This window comes from Anser anser (assembly GCF_964211835.1).
Source record: "Anser anser genome assembly, chromosome: 3".
In the NCBI taxonomy this organism is placed as follows: Eukaryota; Metazoa; Chordata; class Aves; order Anseriformes; family Anatidae; genus Anser; species Anser anser.
The window spans coordinates 54,588,762-54,609,692 of record NC_139722.1 but is presented as its reverse complement, the minus strand read 5'-3'; the positions used below and the strand labels follow the sequence as shown (position 1 = coordinate 54,609,692).

Genomic DNA, 20,931 nt, shown 5'->3' with positions numbered 1-20,931 from the left:
TATTATTTTTCCCTAAATCACAGTGCTTCACTGATTCAAAGAATGATTTTCTTTACTAGGGTATAGTATGTAGTCAACTTAAACGTAAATGCAATTTTTAGTGGCTTGGTTCCTTTTTAACGTTAGCCACGGCACTTTCCTCTCACTCCTCCACTTAAAAGAAGGGATTTGTCGGTGCGGGTTACTCTTTTTATTACTTGATGAAGTGATAGAGGTACATCAAGTAAATAACACCACAGTCTCATTTAATGAAAAAGTGTGCCCTCCAGATATGATAGAGCAGTGGAGTAAGTCAAGTTGGTCTTGGAATTGATTTGTAGACTTTTAGAAGAACTATTCTTGTTTTGTTTTGTTTTTTTTTATAAGAGGGTGTGGATGAAGGGTGGGTGCAGGCATAGGATTGTGACAACATCCACCAGGTCTCATCCAGACAGACTACTTTGTCTAAGTAAGCCTTCATTTCTGCTGGCTGAGCATCCATGAGGAGAGGCCAGAAAAAGTCCCTGAGCCTCTCAAGATAACCACTATGATGGGAAAATTTGCAGTAGACTTTTCCTTTATTATATAAATTGTCCTAACTTTTTCTGTGCTCTGTCATTTCTGCCTTCCTGTACATCCCTGTAATGGGTATCATACTTTTTGCTTACCAAAAATGACTTTACTCAGTAGGAGTGGGGAGAGTTTAGGGCTTGGCAAAAATTTAAAATTCATGTTAGCAACAGAGATATTAAGCAGTTTCTATTGTTTATTCATTTTTATAAACTGAAAATAAAAATATCTTAACCTGTACAACATCTATTTCTTGTCTAATATTAGAAGTTTTTGGTCTGGAGTAATTACAACCAACACTAGTTTTCCCTATTATCATTTTTCAACTCTTAAAGCCTCAAACTGAAAAACAGTGTGGCTCCTTTATTAGTCTTCACCCTCTTACCCTCACTGAAAGAGTGTAATTTTGCTGTGTGAAGTTGCCATATAGTGCGTTCAGTCATTCACAAAGTGTTGTGTTCTTGTCATTCTTGCCTATATGTTGTGCTTGATAGATAGTGATTTGGTAGTCAGTTGTTCAGCCATGTTAAATTAGCCCTAGAGATAAAATTGGATGGTGTCTGCAGTTGACTTATTTTAACTTTGGAAAGGGAAGGAAAATCACTAGTATGCGTTAGTAATAACTTGTTGAAATTGTCTTGTAAACAAGAAGTGCATTTTCACTTCAGGGCTTGCTCCAAAATTGTAAGAAGGTCTAAAAATCATTTTTTCTGGTCTGTTTTTCTAGCTGCTTTTCATTTTTGGTTTCTGTTTCTCAGATTGCTTACTACATTGGAAGACAGACATTTGGGAAAAGAAAGCAGTTAGAATGCCCAACTTCACTATCTGTTCAAAGCACTAACAGCTTGTTCAGTGCTCTGTCCTTATCATGAGTGGCTTTGACTTTCCTTGCTTATCTGTACATGGAACAGTATTTCCTTACTGCTTCACGTCGGATGTGTTTATTTTTGGATAACTGTTATTTCTGACATTTATCTGGAGTAGGCAATTTTCTTTTGAACGAAATCAGGTTGTTAATTTATAACATAAATAAAATAGAATAGAAAAAAATACATGTGAAAGTTGGTAGAACTATTCAAAATTAAAACACTATTGCTATACATCAAATATTTAATTGAGAAACTAGAAGGTCACATTTTTGTCCAGAAGCAATTATTATAACGAACTTCTTGCTGAGTTGGCATGTGATTTTTTTAATGGTGAAGGATTAATACAACCTTTAACGGAGCAGTTAGGGAGCCTTGGTTAGTTACTGTTCTTGCGGCCACTGCTAGGGTTAAACAAGTATGTGCCTTTGAAAGAGAGATCTCCTCTTTTTCTTAAATACAAGTCCAAAAAGAGCGTGTATGGCACATTGACAATCTTCATCTTCAATCACATACCATAAAATAAAACATCTACCTGCTTTACATGTAGGGCTGGCTTTATGCTGCACAGCAGACAGATGCTGCTACAAGGACTCAGGAACGTTGGGTACCCATTGCTCAGGAGGTTTGTCACGACCGCTCTCCTGTGAGTGCTTCAGTGTTTCAGAGCAGAGGTGCTAAGATAAATATCTGAAGGGAGGGTGTCAAGGGGATGGGGCCAGACTCTTTTCAGTGGTGCCCGGTGACAGGACAGGAGGCAGTGGGCACAAACCGAAACACAGGAAGTTTGGCTGAATATGAGGAAACACTTCTTTACTGTGAGGGTGACAGAGCCCTGGCACAGTTACCCAGAGAGGCTGTGGAGTCTCCTTCTCTGGAGATAATTCAAAACCCACCTGGAGGCCATCCTGTGCAGCGTGCTGTAGGCGGGCCTGCTTGGGGGTGGGGGGTTGGACTAGGTGATCTCCAGAGGTCCCTTCCAGCCTCGGCCATTCTGTGATCCTGTGATTCATATACTGTGAAAATGCCAGGAAGCCTCTCGTGCTGAAAGAGCAAAACATAGATTCAGGTTTAATAGAGCAAGTGAACAAATGCAACTGTGTAGTGTAATGAAGGGAAAGCTTGTGTGCTCCTTGTGGGGTCCCTTGCTCCTCTCCAGTAAATCTACTAAGGGATTAGTAGATTTCTTCTGCACCAGCTGTTCTTCCTGAATGTCCCTCAAGGTTTTAACCCTTGGGGAGACTGAATTATATGCTGCCTGATGATCCCAAATGCATAATTAATTCTTGGCAGAATCTACACAATCAGTGATGTGGGAAGTCAGAAATAACATGGATTAGGAAGGGATTTCCAAGCAAATTATTTTCCCTGTTGCCTCACTTCAGGTTTATTCCAGCACTCACATGCACTTTACTCAAAAAAGTTTTCTGACTACAGCCAGAATTTAGCTTCAAATTCTGTAACCTCCCTCAAAATTTTGGAGTTACATTGTAATTCCAAAACTGAGACTACTTTCAGAGAAACCTCTGTCATATAGAGACAGTGGGGTTTTTTGGAGGTTCTTTCTGGTAACGTGATTGTCTCAGAGCTTTAAATTCTTTCCTGATCACATATTTTTAAACAATAAAGAGCTTTACTCGAAGTGGATTTTAGAAAGTGGGACTTTAAAAGTTGTATTTCATTTATGTAGAAAGAAATTTCTTCTGTTACCTCGTTTTGCCCAGTAAATGTCTTTATGCATTCACTTAAGCATATAGAGAGGGTTCCTGTGCATTGTTTTCCTTTTCCGAAAATTTGCTGTACTGTACTTGGCTACACTGTGAGATGCATCAAGTGTACAAATTGATTTCTAAAAATAAATAAATACAAATTCATCATCAATATGTTTGAGGGGGGAAAAATGAACCGCAGGGAGACATTATTAGAAAGACGGGATGATGAAGGTGACTTTGCTATTCTGGCTATTACACCTGGGATAATGCCTTTCAGTTTTGCATGGGATTTCAGTGTAATTCCAAGCAAGTAGGCCTTTCACATCCAAATACTGAGATCACTAAATAGGTTGCTATATTTAAGTTGGAACAATTTTGCTTCTAATTAGAAACTCTTTTTACTAAAGCGCTCAGTGCTCCAAAAGTCAGGCTAATGTAACCTGAGCTGAGCTGGCAGACCAAGGAGAGCAAAATCCTCTTCGTTGTAGTATTATAACAGTTACTCTGAACATAAAAGTTCCTGGTGTTAAATTGTTTGTAATTCTCGTGGGCATATGTTAAGCATTCAAGGTCTTTCTCCTTCTTGTTTAAAAGATGAAAGTTTAGACTCTTTAGGTGCTAAAGATCAGTTAACTCTCAGTTACCTGTAGGAGTAAATTTTGATTTCTGAGTCAATCATGGCATTGACGCCCATCGAGGTATAAGCCAAATGAGTCCATAAGTACTGTGGTGCTGCAAAAATATCGCTATGCTGACATTTCTCTTGTTGGGGGGGAGAGTTGCATTGTGTTTGATTTCTGCCTCAGATTGTCTGTGCAGTGCACATCCACCATGTGGCAGGTATGTGGCCATCCAGCCCAGGTCCCCATGGCACACTGTTAACAAATCCAATTGCCATGAGCACTTGTGGAGGACGTGTGGCCCTGGGCAGGCAGCTGTGTGTCACCCAGCATTGACCGAGCAATGCACCCGGCTATTGAAGCCCTCCTCCAGCGCACAGCAGTCCTGTGCAAACTAGAGCAGGTCCAGCCTCACTGGTGTCTCTGGTTTACGTCTCCTGGTCATGCTAGGCGCAGGTTCTCTGGCTGTCTTCACTGTGTCATCTTCCTTCAGTAGTCCGTGGCACCCCCTACCCACTGTAACTTTGTGTGTTGGAAAACTACTTGTGCTGTTTTGTTTCTTTTGACAGCACTAAAGAAATAACAGGGATGCTTTGTTGTGCTGAGACGTCATTTAGTGGGAACTGCAACGCGTTTTCCAACACTTTGTTTCTTCTTAACTTCCAGATTTTCCGAAAGAAGGCAGTGGAGCTTGGAGAGAAATTGCTACCTGCTTTCAACACTCCCACTGGGATACCTTGGGCATTGCTTAATATTAAGAGGTAAAACAACTGATTTTTGGTGATAAGAGCATATAAAATAGTTGTGTTGAAAAGTCCTTTGCCTCAGAACTATTACAATTTCCTCACAATTTTAGTCTTTCCAGCTAGGTAAAAGCTGATGTAAGATCCTTTGTTCTATAGCTTAAATGCAGAAATATAAGTAAGTCTACATTGTGTGCACAAGAATGCATGTAGAAATAACGTTTATTCACCTTAGAACTGGCTGCTGCTTACTTGTCAGTTAATATGTTGCTCATCACTTTTCTCAAAGTCCTCCATTGGTTTCAGTGTTGTTATACGTACAGTACTTGCAAAAGGACACGCGCTACTCTGAAAGGGTATGGTGTCCAGCTACTTCCACTCTTATTTTTACTTAAACTCAAATGGAGTGTCAGTGTGTCCTTCAGCAGTATATCAAGAAGCAAGAGTAATATCTGATACAAATGACGTATTGGTCCTCATCCTCTCCTAAGGAGTGCGTAGAGTGCATATTCATGTTTTTGCATATTCATTTTTGCATATTCATAAGGACACATCAGCTTTCATAATACTGCAAATAAACCCCAGTATCACCCATCACAAGAATGAGAAGTACTGCTTGTCGGGGAGAATCAAGGATAATTTCACTCTGTACGTGTGGGAGTCATCTTTTTTGTTGGTGGTGGTTGGCTGTGCTATTCTCACCTTGGCAGTCAGCGTCTTCCCCCATTCTCTGCTCGATATGTATTCATGGATATGCCTTTTTCCCAGACTGGGACGTGTGTTGGCATGCTTGCTTGGTTGGCTGTGTGTGTTTGAGGATTCCCATTAATCTGCTCAGAGCCAGTCCTACAGAAATCCCTGGCATCTGAGTTTGGACAGGCTTATCTTCCACCCTCCCTCCCTTCAAACAGAAATGAGGCAAGAGGCGAGAGACAAACAGCGTGTGTGTGTGCTAGGTGCAGGAGGGAGTTAGTTCCTTGCAGACTTTCGAATCGCTGAAGGGACTGATTGACTGGTGCCTGGCGATGGTCCTTGTACTTCGAGTAGTTACTTACATGCATGTTAATGATTTATTCTCAGAAGCTTTTAATGAGTTCTGTAGAAGTTAATTGTACAATGGCTTGAGGTTTTTTGTTTATTTATTTGTAAGCTGTTACAAAAGATTCCGAGTACAAAATCCTAGCATACATTTCTAATTGCAACACAACAGTACCTTATACTACATGGTGTATTTAAATAGTAAGGTTTTCAGGCTAAAAATTTGTCTTATGTAGCCCTCATCTACCAAATATATCAATGTTTTTTGCAAACAGTTCAAATTCTGTGGGGTCTTTATGGTTTTCTTCCTAGCTTCTCACAACAAAAGCTGTGGGACATTGTAAATCCTGGCCACAAACAATGTGAGGTGGTGATAAAAATAAAATAAAAAAAAATGGGGGATTCATTTCTTATCTGTAACCAAAGTAGAAGAGGATCTGTGCCAAGATAACTTCCTTTGCTATGGCAGCAAGTGTTACATTCAGTACTGTGTTCTTGGTTATTCGTTCTGAATCCTTGCGCATCTGTCTAGATTTGACCTTCAATAGATGACTCTTCCATAATACCGTGCGTAAACAAATATGCTGTCATCCAGGCTTAGGAAGTGCTAAGCCATTGAAGCCTGAATATATTACGGACCTAATATGCCTCATTTCTGATTAGTATTTTATTTGATTTTATTTTGATTTATGCTTCAAATTGGAGAACACTGACAATAGATTGTGGGTGTCAGTGGTTATTTTTAAATGACTATTTTTGAATTAACAGATGAGCTGGATATTTGTTTCACTGTGCAAATGCTCTTCACAAAATAGTTTATTTTCTCTGCTCATCCTGTAGTATCAGAGACAGACCTGCTCTCTCCTTGACTGCCTCTGTGTAAACATATATATGTGTTTTTGTCGTGTGTGTCCTAGCATATACTAAAGGCATATACCCGAAGTCTTACCATCTTTCTTTTTTCTCTTGTTTTTCTTCATCCTTCTCCTTTCCTCATGACTTAAAAGCCATGGGACATTTGCTGTTTATCTGTGGAACCTGAATTTTCAAATATATTAAAATGTTTACTGTACTTATTCTTCAGCTAAAATTTTTAGCCAATTTCTTGAGTATGTTTCTGTATGAAATTGCCTTTTGTCTCTGAAGTAGCTTTTAAGTAATTCGGTTGGTAGTTTTTAATGGGATTTCCTTTTGTTTCTTTCTAAATATTTCAGCGGCATTTCCATGTTTTTGATGTTCTTGATATTGCTCTGTATCTTCAGCATCTGTTTTTCACTTCTGATTATACTGCTAAATTTAAAGTTCCCTTTTTGGCTCACGTGCTACTTTCAGTAACTAGTGTTATATCACACTTGCTGATTCTGAGCTGAGAGCACTGGTACAAACAGAGGCTGCAGAGGGAGAATGAATACAAATTGGTGGTGGCTTGATAGAGAGGTTTCAGTTCTTATCATGTGGATTCTTATATTTTCTTAATGTATAGATAAGTTCTTCTTGGGATAGGGAGGACAAGCTGGCAAGGCTAGTTTTAAAAATTTATTTATTTATTCCCCTCACCTGAATAATTTATTTATCTACTTTGTCTTCAGAGCTTCTAAAACAGCAGCTGTAACAGCTTTTTAAAATACAATTACTTCTTGGTCCTTTATTTTTGTTCTCAGTGAGCCATGACAAACTGGCTTCTTCATGCTAAAATTTTCATTTCTCTTTCTCTTAAGCTTCAAGTAATTTACGACTGAGCAATCAGATTGCTTAGGTAATTTTCTCATATGCCTCTCAGATTTATAGAAATAAAAGTCTGAAATTAAAACTCCTGTAGATAGTGAGTTAAGTAATCTTAAGAAATACCCAGCTTGCATCATGTTCTCAGTGTCAGGTAACCTTTTTAATAGATCTACCTATTTTTACCCCTGAAACTATCAAAAAGGAAACTGGGACTTGGGCTTATTGTTAGACTATTGGATCAGTCGAGAAAAAACTTCTCAGATTAAGAACCTGTACAATACTTTTTTCTCTTTTGGATGGAAATTGTCTCTCTATATCACTTTTTTTTCCTTTTGCAAGTAAACCTGTATCTTTTTTCAGTCCCTATTAATTCCAATAAGATTATATTACTGCTTTATAATAAACAACCAAGGAGCATTCTTATATGAAAGAACACTGTTTCCATATGTTTATTCTCCATGCATACCAGCTGAATCATTGTTTTAAGGTTATTGATTGTCCATCCCCTGTGAGCCAGTATGTAGCAACACTGTTAGTCACTAAGTTGACTTGCTTTTTATGTACGATTAATCTGTTATATAACCTTTCAGTGCATCTGAAACTTTGAAAAATAGTTACGCTTTCCCTTTATGAAATAGTTTTTGACTGATTTTGGCTAATTTTTTAATTTCTTATTTATTTATTACATCTGGAAGTGGGTCTTTGGACCTCCAGTTTGCTTGCAAGCGTTGTTGTAGCTGCAGGGATACTGTGCTTGTTCTTCTCACTCAGTGATTGATTTCAGCACTGATGGATATAGGGACTGTCAGAAGTCCTGTCCAGAAGGAAACACCATGAGGTACGGATAGAGTAGTACAGAGCAGGGATACTTAATGGAAATCAAAAGGGAGGAGCTTGAAATAAATTTCATTAATGTGTATTGAAGTCAAACCTCAGGAAGTGATAAGATGTACTTGACATAAACATAAAATGCTTACTGTGTCTGATGTCAGCCAAGGATTCTTTGCCTTTTACACTTTAGCACTGATTATACATTAACAGTGGACCTGAGCTGCATTCAATATTACATATTTTGCAAAGTGAGATAGCAGAGGACTTGCTAAATTGTTTGAACAAAGTAGTTAGTTAACTCAGTTGTAGGTAATCAAGGATGGAAGAGACAAAACTGCAGTATTTATGCTATTGGGATGTGGCCAGCATGTTTCATGTTTTTAAAACAAGCTGCTCTTGATTTTTTTTAGATTTGTTTGTTTGTTTAACCACATTTTGTACAGAACATTAAGTTAAGCCAAAGACCTGGCCAGGCCTCCATGGCTGAATGAAAGTTTCACGACGCTACAGACACCCCTGGGAGCCTCCTCCTGGGTTCTGAGCAAGAAGATGTACCCATGGCACAGCTTCACAAATGATCTTCCTTTTTCCTTCCACTTTGCTGAAAGAAAAAGAAAATACCCCCTTTATTTTTTGTACCAGTTTGTTTCTAAATCAACTCCTTCTGCACTGGCCTTGGAGTCTGCAGGGCTGGTTCTCTCACACTTTCTCACTCCTCTCTCCCAGCTGCTGTTGCACAGCAGTTTTGTTTGTTTGTTTTTGTTTTTCCCCATTCTTAAATTTGCTCTCACAGGGCGCAAACAACATCGCTTATTGGCTCAGCTCTGGGTGGGCAGTGGCGGGTCCCTTTGGAGCCATGGGGCAGCTGCTGGATTCTTGTTACAGAAGCCACCCTGCAGCCCCCGCTACCAAAACCTTGCCACGTAAACCCAATACACTAAATCAGTTCAGGAATAGAAATTGGCCTTCAAAATCTCTTTAGTGTCTTGTCCCATTAAGAAAACTCTTAAATTTTCTTAAGAGAAGATACAGATTTTAGTGTGTAACAGAATGGTTCTCTTTGAGTTCTGGGACTTCTTCCAAAATGTCATAATCAATGCACTTAACGTTCTATTCCTTATAGTTTATAAAGGAATCTTAATGCATTGAGAAAGCTTGAAAATACGAAGAAAGGATCCAAACATGTAAATTCAGTAAATTTTTTTGGAAAGCTTAATTCCCCCACTTACTTTATCAGAAATGCCTGAAATGTGACTGTTGCATGATATTGCAAAATTTTCCTAAGCATCAAGTTGCCTGTATGATACTATATTCTTTAACAGAGTTAGTGATTCATGCTTTCATTTGTCATAGTGAATCAACAAGCTTCTTGAAGGGAGAGGAGAGGAGAGGGTACGGAAAGGAAAGGAAAGGAAAGGAAAGGAAAGGAAAGGAAAGGAAAGGAAAGGAAAGGAAAGGAAAGGAAAGGAAAGGAAAGGAAAGGAAAGGAAAGGAAAGGAAAGGAAAGGAATTTTGCAGATTCAGTCAGAATGGCTGATTTAAATTTTCTACCTTGCTCTATTAACTCTAGTGTCTAATTTAAATTATTAAAAAAAGGGGGCTACAGAGCTAAATAAAGGTTATTCTTCAAATTTGACTATCATTGGCAAAAAATAAATCTGTGTTTTAAAGGGTTTGTAATTAGGAAAGGTTTACATTATCTGCACAGTGTGTCATTGCAGGGCTATGTAGAGGGAGTATTTAGGTAGAATCTTTAATTTTATCTCTTCTTTCTACCAAGGGCATAATTTTAGAGGAAGGAATCTATGCTGTCTTAGAAAAGACAGCTGAAAGTAGTCTTGTAGTAGTCTGCATGCTTAACAAAGACTTTGTGTGTGTGGTTTTGGCAAATGTTCCACTGATGTCATAAATTAAAGTGGTAACAGTAATAAATATGATTTGGATATTGAGTTAAACACTGAGATTTCCACTGTGTTCAAACACACTGATTGAAACCAGACTTTTTCCTTCAGGCATTTGGATCACAGTGTGGATTTGTATTAGCACCGAGTGTAAAAAGATAACCCTAGCTGAACTTCACCTATGTAAAAATATTTGTGTGGCATTAAAAATATGTTTGGGGATTGAATGATTTACCTAGAGATACTGATTTCTAAAATCTCCATTGGCTACAGAAGACTTTAGACAAATAATTAAAAGAAATATTTTTTTGAGTTAGGGGAAAAAAATCTGTTCTATTTTATAAGTAACCACTGAAAAGATGACTTAAGCCAAGTCTACATCTTTTCAGCACTACTGTTTTAAGTGCTGGTTAACCTACTGATTCATAAACAAATTCAGTGTTCTTGAGTCAGTTCTGGATGCGCTATAAACCTGAAAAATAGTTTTGCATTTGGGCTGTTCTGGTGTCGCCATGTTATAAGCCATCTCATTAGCAACTTCATTGTTTTAGAACATCTTGGAATACCACAGTAAGCAAATTGCTTGCCTTGTCTTTGTCTTACTTGAAATGAGTAGCCAGTTCTGCATTAAATCACTTGTGCCTTATATTCAGCAAAAATCAAATGAACTATTCTAAAATCATAATTAACTGGAAAAAAACAGCATTCCCCTTTTCCTTTGAGTGTCCATAAATAATTCTTCCATAGTCTTACATTTAAGTAAGTTGGTCTGAGAGTGTTATTAAAATTTGCATTTTATCATCATAAATATCAATACAGTTTTGGGGGTAGATATTTTGGACCTGTGATGGTGTCTGATTTGCCACTGAGCAGCACAAAAATCTGAAGTTATAAAAATATTCATGAGAGTTCAAGCAACTTAGCTGTGAGGGGAAAAAAAGAACCAAGAAAAACACTTTTTGGTGATATCCCGTAAGGTTAAGCTGTATTATTCAAACAGCAGTTCCAATTCAATATTGTAACACTGAATTTGTGTGGGAGGCTGCCCTCTGGCAATAGCACAGGAAGGATTTGGGACCTATTGTTGCTACTGCAGAGTATCTTTTTCAGTTCAAGCGCTTTCTTATAGCCAAAGGAAAGAGAGTCTGGTCCCAGAATCTAGGTTTAAACACTAACTCTTTCCCTACAGTTCACTAAGGCACTGTGAAATAAGTATGGATAGTAACAGGTTTGTAATTATCATACTACTGATCTGTGTAAAACCCTGTGCAAGTACTAGTAATGTGATTCCTCAGCATTGAATGTGTGATTGCAAACACTTCAGAGATCTCTGTGGTGATAATAAGAGATAATGTTGATTTTTATAAAGCAAAACTAAGCCTGTGACAGTCGCACAGAGGCCAGCTCATTACAGGAGGATATTGGTCTTCACTTGGTGGTTTTTGCCCCCCTCCACAGCAGACACTCTCTTCGGGGTATCAAAACCTTCCACAGTTATCACAATTTTTTACCTTCATGGTGCTTTAGGAATGAGAAACTGTTTTTTTGTTTGTTATTTATGGAAAGGGTAGAGAAGTTTTCTGTGCTGGAAAGGGGGAGGGATGTGAGTCAGGACAAGCAGGTTGCACTGTTTTGTGTTTTGCTTTAGGAGAAATCAGGAGTCAGGAGTTCACGCTGGGCACTTAGGGCATGTACCAGCCAGGTACAGCAAGTTTTCTACTAGTCTAGCTGTAAATTAGCCAGGCCCTGGTTGAAACGTGGGGGCGTACAGATGTATTGGTGCAGAGCATGAGAAAGATTTATGAGATCTTCAGTTTGTTTCCTGATAGTTAAAACCGTTCTTGCTCCCTGAAGAAATCTGCTTGCAAGTCTTTCAAATGGCATTTATTGAAAATAGGTTTTTATAAATCAGTACACAGATGCTGGTGTTGGTTGTGTTTTTACTTTAGCTGAATAACTGCTGCTATCTCCTTGATACTGTCGAGATAATTGGAAGTCACCTGCATGAGGTAATTCTGCGCTGTCTAGGAGAAACAAGGGAGTCCTCGAGTCTCTGTGGTAGTTCTGAGTTGCCAGATGTATTTGAGAGTTGGAGCTGAACATGAAAATGCAGGGTACAAGGCCCAGCTGAAGTACGTTTTGTGTTTTTAGCTGGAATTACTTTAATATGACTACCTGGACAAATTCTCAAATTGAGTAGGTCATTCTTAAAAATATTAATTTCAAAATGGAAAAGGTTTTGTGGGTTTTTGTTGTTGATATTTTTGCTTGTTTGTTTGTTTTTTGTGTTTTGTTTTTTTCTCTTTTTCTCCTCTGGCTTAAGCATCTTTATGATGTGGTGGGTAATGAGAGCTGAGAGTTACCAAGCCTTATACTTTGACAATCTGACTAAATTGTTGGCAATACTATGCGTAAGAGTATAATACCTATTCAGCATTAGAAGACTGCAGGAACAAGATTTTTCCCTAGCATCAAAAGTAAGGACTGTTTTAGATGCTAAAATAAGCGCTAGTTTAAATAGGTGACTAATGTTTATAGTTACTCTACAGTATTCTAATTGCCCCAAAATAGTGAGTGTGAAGAAGAGTTGCTAACTACATTTTTTCAGAAAACATTACTGAGAAGAGATTCTGCTACCCTCTTCACAGAAGACTACATTTTTTTCCTCATTACAAAGATATTAGTCACTTCAATACTTCTCTAAGTACATTATCCTTTAAAAATATCTTTAATGCATGCTATATATACATATACGCACATATATACATAAAGCTAAATCTTTATTCATGATTATATGGTCCCTCAGTACTGCTGGTACAAGAGGATCTCTCCTTGACCTCCTCCCAAGCTATTACCTCCCAGGTGGATGGCTGAAACCTACCTGTAACTGATGCAGGTCTATGTAACTGATGTAGTTCAGAACTATTTCACTTATCTTAAATTCAAACTTCTCTTTCTAGTACTTTGTAATCCTATTAGTACTCCAAAAGTTGAATTTTGTGTTTTTCAGTTTTATTATACCAATGCTGACTTTATTATTTCAGTTTTATGATACCCATGTGGTGTTTTATATGCCGTTTTTATAAACATGTTTACTTTTAAGCTGACTAGTCATAACTGCCTATGATATCTTTTGTTCTTCTGAAATTCATGGCATATCTGTTTTCATGGATACATCAGATGTTCTTTCAACTCTGTTTTCCATTTAATACTTTAAAGTGAACTTACAATAACAAATCAACGTACTGTAGGATATCTTTTTTTCTAGAAATCAATCAATTGCATCAGTAATGAGAATGTTTGTGACAGATTTTAGAATTTTTAGAGCTTTAGAATTTTATTTTATTTACAGAAACTAAAGTTTATTATTTGTTATTTTTTCAGTTAGGTGTAGCATTTGGGGATGCTTGGGGAGTTTCCTTTCTTTTCAGGAATCTTAAAATGATTGAAGGATTATTGCCTTCTTTGCTTCCAATTCCAGTGATTCCAGCTATGGAATGGATGATTGTTGGTTGGATTTCCTCAGGCTTTGTGACCAGCTTCATACATCCCAGCTGAGTACAGAACATGTTCTTGTTCTTAAATAATAATCTGAGCACTAAATTAGAGGATGGGGCCAAACTCTTCGCAGCGGTGGCCAGTGATAGGACAAGGGGTAATGGGTATAAATTGAACCACAGGAAGTTTCATCTCTGTATGAGGAAGAACTTTTTTACAGTTAGGTGACTGGAACAGGTTGCCCAGACAGGCTGGGGAGTCCCCTTCTTTGGAGATACTCAAAACCCGCCTGGATGCCATCCTGTGTAACATGCTCTAGGTGACCCTGCTTGAGCAGGGGGGTTGGACTAGAGGTCCATCTCTGAAGGTCCCTTCCAACTTCAGCCATTCTGTGATTCTGTGAAATACAGATAGCTGAAATGATGTACTTCTTTCAGTTGTCTCTGTGTTCATCAGTGTAATGGTGCCGTTCTTGTTTGCTACTTACAATGCTTCTTCAGCATCCTGAACTTCTTTGAATCCTGAATCTAAGTTGCAAGTGGCTGTTTGTAGCATGAGTTTTTTATTATAATTTTCTGAGATCATCCAATGCCTTTTAGTTGTATGTTTTCAGTAAATCAATAACTAATTCAATCCATCGTTAATCCTGTTCTAATTTATGTATTTTCTAACCCTGCTGTTCCTCTTCCATGCTTGCTGCTTTCTTCTAATCCAAGCTCTCATTGTTTTGGAGGAGAAGCACACCAGTGGTGATTTTCTGTTCCAACTGTTTCTTCTACTGAACTGTGATTCTGCACTTGTCCCCACAGATTTCATAAGAGGAACCTGAAATCCTATCTAATATAGATATATATATATAATATATATTTATGTATAAATGTTGATGCATTTGTACATATATTATGGAAATTTTGGAGAAAGGAGTTTTTTTAAAGAAAAAAAAGGTTTGTACTTGGCTTTGCTTCTGAAGGCTATGTAGTCTTAAAAATGTATTTTCTTATCTCCACTTTCTCTCAAATGTTCTTGGGCAGCCATGATGTTATAATTCCAGTAATGCTACATCTATTCTTGTCTTTTAGAAAGTGGAGGAGAAAGGAAGTGAAAATAAATAATTTTTAAGCAGCAATGAGGTTGGAGAAATAAAACAACTTTTAGGCATAAATGGAACATGAAAAAAGTCACATCCATTTTACTCTTCCTTTTTTCACAAGAGAACACTTGAATTCTCTTTATGTTTTATAAAAACAGCTTTTGAAACTAATATGGATACAGGCACAGGAAAGTGTCTGCTGTTTGAACTCTGCATTAATTAGCTTTGCGTTATTTTTAACTGAACACTCTTGATCAAAACTATAGCCTATATCTCTATAAAGTCGCTTTCCCTTCATAGTTCTTATAAACCTTGCAGCCTGTGCTCTGTGAAGGCCAGACAGGTATGGAGCACTTCTAATGGTTTCTAATAACTAAGTTAACTGATAAAGAAATGCCTTAGTTACAACTATATTTTAATCACTAAAAAAGTCTCAGCAGTGAGTTATTTCAAGCAATGCAGCTACAAACAAAACCTCTTTTATAATTGAAAATATGTCTGAATTTTGTCATTAGAAAATTCTTTAAAAGATTTTTTAATGCTCTGTAGTGTTTTTTTTTTTACTTTACTATATTAAGTCAAATTATAATTTATAATTTATTTGCCTTATTCATTAAAATGTCAGAAGATACAGCTTCTAGCTGGGGTATTACACCAAAAGCTGTGCAAGCGGAGCTTTTCACATATGGAAATAGCTATAGCAGTTCTGTTCTGCAGCGTGATTTAACAAAGATTGATTGCAATCTGTTTTTATTAACTCAAGGAAGAAAAGCAGTACAGTGATATTAAGAAAATTAATTATAACTTTCTAATCTGGTAATTAATGTGCAGCTGGGCATGAGTGCAGTTAGTGGAATTCAGTGATTTGGCAGTCCTGACAAATTATCATAATCTGTTTTAAGGTAGACAACTGTTTTTTAATCTTTGCTCAATTTTTTAATTTTTTTTTTTCCATTTCAGAATGGTTTTCACAATTTAGATGTTAGATATGGCTTTTCACTATAATAATATGAAGTGGAGTGGTATTTTTTAGAACACTCTTTTATTCTTTTCCAGTGTTGCACTGAAGTTTCTTATGAAGTCGTTATATGAAACAGCGATTACTGGTAATTGACCTGCATATGTTGAATAATCTTAAGATGCTACCTAGAATTTAATGTACCTTGTAAATTGAGAAGCTTCCAATTAAATAGAGTTCTTAGGATAATCACTTTCAAAACTAATCAAGTAATATAACGATGTTACTGAAACTCTTATTGACTTAATTGTGACAAATTAATAAACCTAACCAATGCAATTACTGTAATGGTTATATTAGTTTGCATTTTTCATAACCTATCCATACATGTTTTTCAATAACACAAAAGGAAAATAGAAATTACCTAGCTGTATTGTAGTAGGATGACAAGGTGACTTGAGTGGGGGAGTGTTTGTGCCCTTCTTGCCTTCCTTATGAGGTATGAAGGTTATCGTGAATCACCGCATGCTCAGTGCCTCTTCTCTATTAGGAAACCAAATGCTACTGAACAAAAATTAGAACTAGGACCCGAGCAGTGGAACTGATAAGAGAAAATGTTAAGAGCAAATGCTTAAGAGCAGTCTGACTGGTTTTGGTATTATCAGATTTGATCTCCTAAAATACACTGCAGAGCAAAATACTGTAACCTTGCCAATAATGTTTATCTTTAGTAGTGAAGTCCAGGAGATCCTCTAGAAGCAAATTCAGTCCTATGTAAATGCCTCTAGGCTTTTTGTAACTATGTGCTTTTTTTTCCCTCATAATAAAGGTATGCAGTGTTAACCGTGATACATGAATCTTTCTGTTCTGTTTCAGTAGATTGGCCTTTATTGTCTTTTTCCTTTTTTTCCTTTATCTCCTGATTATTGATCGGTTTCACCTACAGATAACTTTGAAAGTTGATACTCTTCTATGTCTTTTAGTTTCTGCAATGATGACCAGCATGATACTCATATTGAGAAAGATACTGTAAGACATGCTGAATTCTTCTGCAAGGAGAAATAAGGATTATTAAAGAATCTGTATCTGCTGAGATTGTTCTGGATTTTCTTTTCTATTTTACATTGAGTTGTTACTAGAAATATCTTGTGCACATTCATACTAATGGTATGGCATTATCACATCAATGTTGTGGGTAGGTGAGACAGACTCGAGTGAGCATGCCTCTTGCTACAAGGAGCCTGCCTGTGTTATGATGATGATCAAGTTTTGTGTAGGCTGAATCTGTGTTATTTATTTCTCTAATGTTGCCATATAATTTGGAATGACTGTAGTAGGGAGCTAATGCCTGGCATTAGTCAACCATAAGAATGAGTGGTCCAACGAACAGGACTTCCATTATGTTCAGCTCTGACCTGTAACGCAGCATGGGCTGACTTGTGTGAGGACGCTAGGAATTCACAAGTGTTTCTTTGTGTTGTGGAAAACAAGCAGTCTTACTTCTACTCCAGCCCAGGAGTACTGGACTACTCCATATTCCAGTGGGCTGATGAGGAGTACCATCAACGCGTTGGTTTAGGTGGATGCACCTAGCTGACATCCAAAATATGTGGTATCTCCTGTGTTCTCATTGTAATCTCACATTAAAAATAGAGCAGTTTTGTGTTTACTACTTTTTGATGACCAGACCTTGCTCACTTTTGTAGACCATGACCTGAGTAGACCTGACTTGGAGAATATGGTATAATTGAATGTCATTTTTCAAGACGTACCAGAATAGTCGGTTTGCTCTATATTAAACAATCCACTGCCCACCAACAAACTGTAATAAAATCTTAGCAGTAAATGTGAAAGACACACAAATGCTATTGTAAGAATCAAGATAGCAGAGGGTAAAGACAAAACGAGACTTGTACAACTGTGGATTAGTTTGAGAGCTATTGAGAAAGAAATTAAGAGAGGCTAGTGAGCCAGCTAAGCAGTTTGTTCCAGAAATTTGCTTTCATTGGTTTAAATTTCACGTTAAAATTACATTTTTATTGTTACAACACTGACACATCTTTACGAGGAAGTTAATAGGAGGGAACAATCTTTCAGCAAATTAAATGAAAGGCTACTATTTCCAGCTGACATCTGTGAAACTGCTGCTACATTCCTTGCAGTAGTGCTTAGAGAAATAAATGAGCAAGTATTCATTATAATCGAGCTTTAATGGTAGCCATATGCTATATATCTTGTAATGGTGCTCATGTTGCGTGGTTTCTGTGTAGTATAAAAAAAAAAAGAGTATGTCTGTCAAAGGCCCATTAATGTAAATGTCTTGATTCAATACTTAGCCTGGGTGAGGCTTGTGTATATATATATCCCAGCAAGTTGCAGTCGCTGCTGCAAATCTGACAACAGTCTTTCTGGTTGACCTTTCAGGTTGTCCATTTCATGTCATACTGCATGTTTTATAGATCATGAAATCTGTTGGGGCAAAGAAGATTTTAAGTGTTTCATTTGGTTTTTAATTATTTTCAAATTAATATTTTCTAACGGAGAGTAGAATGTGTCATTGTTCAGCAATGTTGTTTCACATCACTTCATGATATTCTACTGAGGTTATATATAAACCATTTTCTCTGTTTTCTACATAGAATTTATTTTGTAAATTAATTGAATTTGCATAACTATGTTTTAGTCAGAATTGTTTTGAAAGCTTTTGGACGTGCTTTTGAAGAATTAAATCTGGTTTGCTAGCCTCCAAGGTTTTCATGAGTGGTACAAGTTTACAAGCTTGCTTTCAAGTGAACTGAACTTTGGACAGTGCTTCAATATCACTTCTTTTTCTCCACTTAATGAAGACTAAACAGTTCTTCTGAATGACACACCACCTGGTTTGATAATGCATACCTTAAAAATTAGAAAAGGACTCTGTATGGGCTTTACTTCCTTCCCTCTTCCAATGCACAGGAATGGGTTGCTCTAAGCATTTTTTACTATCATTTTTAAACAAATTTAATTCATCGAGAATGTGTAGTTTAGAATTCTATTTCTTTATTACATGTTTTTGAGGGGTTTCAAGAATGAAATAATCACAGAACATAAGGCAGAAGTCATGTAATTACTTTGTATGTTCTGATGTCAAACACCTAAGCTACACCCAAGTTTTTCCAGTTGGATATTTATCTAACTATTTCTTCAAGATCTCCAACATGGAGATTCCATGCTTTTCCAAGGATGCTTATTCCAGTGCTTCTATGTCTTCTCTGTTGGGAGTTCTGTGTGTTTAGTTTTCTTTGGTGTCTGTCTTGGAACTTCAGTACTTTACTATTTCAGTGGAATTTTTATCCCATTCACATGTTGGAAGAAGACTCTTGTCATGTCAAAACTATTTATTACCTGTTAAGAAGAACAGTTCTTTTCGTCTTTTTCCAGCCCTGGTGCAGCACTTTCTATGTTCCTAGTTATTCTCATTAGTCTTCTTTAAGCTTTCTAAAATTATTCCCTGTCTTTCTTGAAATGTGGATAGTGTCCACTATTGGATGTAGTTCAAGAAAGACCTTTCCTGGGGTGAGTAAAGCAGGCCCTTCAGAACCCTCTTTCCTTAGTTCATATTTAAGCTACTTCATTTGCCCCACAATGTGTCTTGTTTGCATTTCTACTTAACTTAACAGCCTTCTCATCTCTAAAACTTCCTTCTCCACACCTGCCACTCCAAGCTTCCGGGGATGCTTCTGCAGCAAAGTCCTCAGTAGCTTCGTGAATTGTCCAGACCTCTTTTTCATACACGTTTTTTTGAGTCAGCAAAACACTTGTCTTCGCAGAGCAATTGATGATTCAGCCCGCTGGTATAGGCTCAGCATCACTGAAGTTTGTTTCCCTCACTCAAGAACAACAGAAAGTGTCACCATCTCTTCTATATAAAGCTGGTGCTAATCTGCACCATGTCAATATCTGATCTTCTGATATGGGAGTCATTGTATTTCAGTATCTTTTGAGCCTCTTTGAAGTAAAGAACCACTTTGTTTTTTCCTCTTCTCCTTTAACAGTCCTTTGTAATTGTATAACTTCTTTTATTTTGGGGGGTGGGGGGGTGGGGGCAGATTGGTTTGTCATTAATCAGTAATATATTGACTAAACATGCCTTACCTACTTCAGAGGATTAGAAAGATCTGTTGCTGTCCTCAGAGACAGCAGCTGTAGCAGAGGTCATTTCTTTGTGCTCGCTTGTTCCAGAAGGGACAAGAGGTTGGCCTTTTATATTCCATCCTTGCATTCACCCACACATCAAAGACAATTCAGACTCTGGTTGCTGGCCCTTAAAGATGCCCTTTGGAAAGAAACAAGGATGAGAAAGGGGAACCATCTCCTCTTTCTGAGTTTACTTCGATCATTTGGGCAGGATGTTGCTCTCATACTCCCAAATTTGTCATACAATAGAAGTCAAGAAGTACATTGCTTTGATAGATGAGACAGGCTGTATTTTAACGTACTCATAGGAGACTTAAAAATAGTTGCTTTTGATGGCTTATGAGCTCAAATGTTCTCTGTTACTCAAAAGATACTATTGCACTTTTCCAAAATATTTATTTTGTCTGATATTATCTTTCAAAAGTGTCACAAAGACTCATCAGTATGACATATCTGTGTAAAATATATTCCATTCCTGCTAAGGTCTTCATTTCAGTTTGAGGAATAAGTGTAGTACCTCTTGCAAGACAATTGTTGCAAGATGCTACATGCTATACTATTTCCTTTTAAAGATGGAAAGCAAAAAAAGCAAAATAAAAATCCTTAAAAATAGAGATATTTGCACTGAAGCTATTAAAAGCAGTGAGAGATGACAAACAACATTTAAAACCTTTTACCAAATGTTTTGCTGGAAATGGGACTGAAACCTGATTTTCTTAAATGGTTTATAAAACTATAGCAACATTTTCAACGAGGGTAATGACATTGTGTGTAAGAACAAAAAAATACACATACTATCTCCATCAGGATTCCAGAAATCTGTTTTCTAAGCTTTTGATTGTTCTGTCCTTTTAAATAGTAATCTTTTCATGCTGATTTCACTTCATCCTTTATTATCTTATTTTCATTGTACTGATTAAAATCCCATTACTCTTAAGAAAAGCTTATTTCACTACTTGATGCCAACCCCTTTATTATCAGATAATCTCATTTACAAAATCCTCCAGGAAATATTTTAAGTGTGGTCATGAGTATTAATGCATGGATTGTGATTATATTTTAAAGCAGTACTTTCAGAAGAAATGGTTGGTACTTCTCATTTTTCTGCTCTGCCAAGGTAGCGTAGGTCTTTCAGCCTTTTTCAACTCCGTTGAATTAATTGGTAGTTGAATAGAAAACTCCTTCTGTTCTTCAGAATATTCACTGCTTTAAAGTGTCATTGTA

The 20,931-nt window shown here is 37.1% G+C and overlaps 1 protein-coding gene across 1 annotated transcript in view; it reads left to right on the top strand.

Moving 5' to 3' along the window:
* The window catches only part of MAN1A1 (mannosidase alpha class 1A member 1), a 141,525-nt gene that overhangs the window by 78,841 nt on the left and 41,753 nt on the right, over window positions 1–20,931 (top strand). Inside the window, exon 5 of the mRNA XM_083828757.1 lies at window positions 4,414–4,508. Within this exon, the coding sequence (XP_083684883.1) occupies window positions 4,414–4,508 (95 nt within the window). The remainder of the gene's footprint in view (window positions 1–4,413; window positions 4,509–20,931) is intronic.